This window comes from Anticarsia gemmatalis, chromosome W (assembly GCF_050436995.1).
Source record: "Anticarsia gemmatalis isolate Benzon Research Colony breed Stoneville strain chromosome W, ilAntGemm2 primary, whole genome shotgun sequence".
Classification (NCBI taxonomy): domain Eukaryota; kingdom Metazoa; phylum Arthropoda; class Insecta; order Lepidoptera; family Erebidae; genus Anticarsia; species Anticarsia gemmatalis.
The window spans coordinates 4,924,664-4,930,316 of NC_134775.1; the positions used below are offsets into that span (position 1 = coordinate 4,924,664).

Below are 5,653 nucleotides of genomic sequence, written 5' to 3' on the forward strand. Positions count from 1 at the left end.
TACGTCGATTATATGTACGATGATGTCGCTACAGCGATCTATTTGTTGTTCATACTAATGTGTATGAGACAGTCAATCCTTCTACAATTGATAGTAAAAATTATTACGTTAGTTTGTCATTCAATTTGCTCGCTACTATGTTACATACTTGGTAGCACGTAGATCTGATGAGTTTTCAGATTTTAACGATTTTGTGGCAAAATGAGAGACTAAGTTTAATTTCAAATTAGTTAATCAATGTTGTGCTAATGGACGCGAATATGTGTTGTATATTAATTTGGATTATTTTGTTTCTTAAGGAACATCATATCTTTTTAAAATCCGTAGTACACTACAACAAAATGTTTTTTTTTAGCATTAACAGAGAAAGCCGGTACAATGATAAATTGTGCTAAATTATCTAAATGTATTCGGGCGAAGTAATCTTAACTACAATAAATAAAAAAAAAAACATTACTTCTATCCGCGCTTTGTAATTAAGAGTAATCCATTTGAATTGTGGTATATACAGTGCAACCTTAATAAACGTAGGTACCTCGATATAACGACTTCCTCGATTTAACAAATTCTTCGTAATCCCCTTGAATTGTCCATAAGAGTCAATGTAAAATATCCCTTTACATTACGAACATTTTTTGCGAACAACCTCTTTATAACGAATTTTCAACTATCAAGAAAAAATATAAATACCTCTAATTAACGAATTTTGTCAACCCAAAACCTTTATATAAAGTTCCCACCAATGTAATGATTCTTAATCTCATAGTATGTGATTCATGTCGCGACAGGTTTCGACATGCTTTTGTTCGTAAAACGATCATTGTTGTTTAATGGAAAGTAATGTAAACACTGCTGCTCGTCAGTATTGTTAAAGATTCAAGTTGAAATGGCTCAAAAACGTAAAAGATGTTCCTTATCGGTCACAGAAAAGCGAACAATCATTAATTATGTCGACAAAAATCCTATGTCGAAAAAATTTGACATAGCTAATAACTTCGGGATTCCTGCAAGTACATTGGCTACAATTTTAAAATCTAAAGATAAGTTTTCAGAAGAAAGTGTTTTGCCTATAAACAGTAGAAGATTAAAATCATGCGAGTTCAAAGACGTAGAGGATTGTGTGTTGAAGTGGTTAAAACAGTGCCGAGACAAAAAGATCCCAATTAGAGGCCCTATCCTTCAGGAAAAGGCTCAGCAGTTTGCAGTAGAATTGGGACATGCGAAGTTCCGTGCTAGCAACGGGTGGCTTCAAAATTTCAAAAAACGAAACGAAATTGTTTTCCGAAGAATTTGTGGTGAAAGTGGTAGTGTAAATGAAACAGTATGTGATGAATGGAAAGACAAACTGGCAGAGCTGACCGCCGGATACGATCCCGAAGACATCTTTAACGCCGACAGAACTGGACTTTTCTATAAATGTTTATCTGACAAAACCTTATCATTCAAAGTCGATGAATGTAATGGCGGAAAAAATAGCAAACTTCGTTTAACAGTACTGCTGGGAACAAATTGTACTGGGACCTACAAACTTAAGCCACTCATCATCGGAAAATATCAAAAACCGCGATGTTTTAAAAATGTCAATAATCTGCCAACAGATTACACATTCAACCATAGGGCTTGGATGACCACTGATGCTTTTTGCAATTGGCTTAAAAGTCTGGATAAAGAAATGAAGAAAAAAAACAAGAAAATTCTTCTGTTCATTGATAATTGTACTGCACATGGAGAAATTCCTAGCCTGAAAAATATAAAAATTAAGTATTTGCCTCCAAATACTACTTTGAAACTACAACCGCTGGACCAGAGCATCATTCAATGCTTCAATATGCATTACAGGAAGGAAGTTGTTAGACGATTTCTTGCTGATGTTGAACGCCAAACGCCAACTACAATTGACGTTTTACAAGCCATGTGGATGATCGCCAAAGCTTGGAATCTAGACACTGAAAAGACCATTGCAAACTGCTTCAAGAAAAGTGGGTTTAAAGTAACATGCGAAGATGAGGAAGACGACTTACTACTCGCAGAATATGCTAAGACCTGGCAAAGAGTTCAAGAAGAATTGCACTTTCAAGAGACTGAGTTCGAAGACTTCGTTAACTTTGATAATGATTTAGCCGTCTGTGGAGAACTAACAGATGCTGATATTATCACATCTGTGTTGCCGGTTACTAATGCAGAAGCGGATGAAAACGAGGAAGAAGGGGGTCAAATTGATGAGCATAACTTCACAATAAAAGATGCTTATAATGCTTTAAGTATAATAAAATCTGTGCATAGGTGTGTTAAAGCTGACGCGTGCGAAATGTATTAGTGTGTATAACGTATGAGTCGGGCGAGTTGGTATATGAGTTATATTATTTTAATAAACAGTTGGCATCTAACATCTGAGCGTTTCACTTGTCTTGAAATCCTTACACTATACACGAATCTGTGACACAGTACATCCTACACATTACATTGGTGACCCCGACGTAAGACCATACAGCCGTAGCCGCGACTCCAACGCGTTACCATATACTCGCAACCATCGCCAAGCCCTGTTGCGCCAGCTCCAGTCAAGATTGAAGAATGTGAGACCAGTATAGCGACACTTACGGTTGCGAACAAAATACCGACGTTTTGGCCAGAAAATCCGCGACTTTGGTTTTGCCAAGTAGAAGCCATTTTGACGCCGCAAAAAAACATCGGATGCGAATAAATACTTTATGGTGGTAGCCAAGCTGGGCAGGGACGCTATTCAACAAGTTGCAGACATTGTAGCCAGCCCGCCGGAGACAAGCAAATATGACACCCTAAAAAAACGCCTTCTGCAGATATACGAAGAGTCGGAAACGAAACAAGTAAGAAAATTGATTACGGAAATAGAACTAGGAGATCAGAAGCCGAGTCAATTATTACGAAGAATGAAGGAGTTAACTAGAGGAAGAATTGAAGACGAGACACTGAAAATTCTGTGGCAAGGTCACCTACCGTCGTCAGTTCAAGCTGTACTCACCGTGACATCCACAAGCAACCTGGAAGAATTGGCAGTCATAGCAGATAAAATTATGGATACTCACCAGCCGGTGCAGGACAACGAAGTTGCCAGCGGGAAGGCGCAGTCTTCGAACAGCTTTGAGGTAGCCACAATAATGGCAGAGATCGCGAGGATTAATCTGAAGTTAAACGAGATGGATGCAAGAAGTAGATTCCGAGGCAGGAGCAGAAGCAAGTCTAGGAATTTTTCGCGTGACCGTTCCCAATCAAGACCGCGCAGGACGCCGGAGAGTCCAGATTGGCTGTGCCCGTATCACTGGAAGTTTCGCGGACGAGCATACCGATGCGTTCCCCCATGTAGCTGGAAGAACAAAACTCAAGCCCCGAAGCCGGAAAACTAGCAGAGCTGCAGCAGGTGGCGGGAAGCGATGCAGTCAAGGATTACCGCCTAATCGTAAGTGACAGAATATCTAATATTAAGTTTCTGATAGATTCAGGTGCCTGTATTTCCGTGTTACCTAAAAAATTCATAAAAAATAGATTAGACTTAAATGTAAACTCTAAGTATACGCTTTTTGCAGCTAATGGTTCTAATATTAAGACATATGGCACAAAGATACTTACCTTAGATTTAAAATTAAGGAGATCTTTCAAATGGTCTTTTGTTGTTTGCGATGTTAAACAGGCGATATTAGGCGTAGATTTTTTAAACTATTTTAAGTTAATTTTAGACATTAATGGACGTTGTTTAGTAGATAAAATTACTAACCTGGCCGTACAAGGAACGATTGTAAACCATTTCGAACCTACAATTTCTACATTACGAAATGATCACCCTGTATATGACATATTAAAAAAATACCCCGATATACTTAAGCCCATGTCATTCAAGGAGGCACCCAAGCACTCAGTTTTTCATTATATTGATACCGAGGGCCCGCCTGTTTTTTGTAAGCCTAGACCACTGGCACCGCAGCGTTATAAAATTGCAAAGGAAGAGTTTAATAATATGTTAGAAGCCGGTATATGTAGGCCATCGAAATCGGCATGGGCAAGCCCACTTCATTTAGTGCCAAAAAAAGACGGTCAAGTACGTCCTTGTGGTGATTATAGAGCCCTAAATGCTATAACCAAACCCGACCGGTATCCCATTCCGCGCGTTCAGGATTTTACATACTTACTGTCAGGTAAAACTATATTTTCGAAAATTGATATAAAGAAGGCATACCACAATATTTTGATTAATCCAGAGGATATTTGTAAGACAGCGATCACAACGCCATTCGGTTTATACGAGTTTGAGCGCATGACGTTTGGTTTAAGAAACGCAGCACAGACCTTTCAAAGATTTATGACAAATGTAGTACTTTCAGGTTTAGATTTCGTGTACTGTTACTGTGATGATATTCTTCTAGGGTCTTCCAGCAGTAAAAAGGATGATGAGCATTTAGAACAAGTATTTAGTCGCTTAAGCGAATATGGAATAACAATAAACTTAGAGAAATGTACGTTTAAGGCAACTAGTATAGAATTTTTAGGCTACCAAGTCACTACGGAAGGTATTAGACCGTTAGAAAATAAAGTTCAGGCAATTATTGAATACCCTAAACCGAAAAATGTCAGTGAGTTAAGAAAGTTCTTGGGCATGGTAAACTTTTATAGAAGGCATTTACCTAAAGCAGTAAGGGAGAGCAGGTAGGATTCGTACATTTTTTACACTAAGTCGCATAAAATCAAAACTAATAGAAACTTCAAAAATAATTTGAATGCTGCTGATTAATTATGTATCTGGCTATAATAATATACTATTTTAGTGTTGATATAAAGTACCAAAGCAAACCTATGAAAACTTTCCTAATAAGTGGAAATTGTACGAAAGTACCCCACCCGCGGGGTAGCTTCGTACATAGACTAGGGTGCATTCGTACATAGTGGGGAGCCTTCGGGTATAGTAATTAAAAATGCCATTTTAGTTTAAATTATTCATTTATTATGTATGAAATTAACACGAAATCAGCCTTCTAAGTTTTTAACAACATAATTATTAATTAACAACATAGTTTTAGAAATAACTTTAATATTTTTATAGAGAATCAACATTAAAATTAGGTAACGTGATAAACACAAATAACAGATCTACCTATTGCACGTTATACATAGTGAGATCTTTTTCAAAGCTAAATATATTAGCGGTTTTGGCTGTAGAAGCAGATTTGGGTGGCGGCATTACACAGACCACATCTGTTAAAAACACTGTTCCCTCGTCTTTGGTATCGGGAAAAACAAATTTCCAGGTTCCTGGCTTCTTTCTCAGAAAGGAAACTTTGTATTCCATAGGGTTATATTTTGTTAGCACCTGGCCGAAATAATATAAAACAGTCGTTTTCTTTTCAAACTTCACTAATATAATGCTATCATCTTTCATATTTTCTGTCATAACAGGAATTTCGTTCTCAACATCGGATTCTTCACACAGTTCCTCTAAGGGAGAACAAGAACTTTCTCTTAAACTTATGTCAGTGTCATCTTCACTATCAGTCTCTATAGTTTTCTTTTGTTTCTTTGGTTTGATTGCTATATTTGAATCAGATAACAAGTTTAACGCACGTTTCATCTCCTTAGCCTTTTGTTTTCTCTCTTGCTCTTGTTTTTTCAACTCTTTTGTCTTTTC

General features: G+C 37.4%; 1 protein-coding gene across 1 annotated transcript; it reads left to right on the top strand.

The window, feature by feature from the left end:
- Positions 1-1,828: 1,828 nt before the first annotated feature.
- Positions 1,829-4,681, top strand: LOC142985849 (uncharacterized). Its single transcript, XM_076134092.1, has 4 exons — positions 1,829-2,261; positions 2,722-3,125; positions 3,344-3,436; positions 3,548-4,681. The coding sequence occupies exons 1-4, from the start codon at positions 1,829-1,831 to the stop codon at positions 4,679-4,681; spliced, it is 2,064 nt and encodes a 687-aa protein (XP_075990207.1).
- The last annotated feature ends 972 nt before the right edge of the window (positions 4,682-5,653 follow it).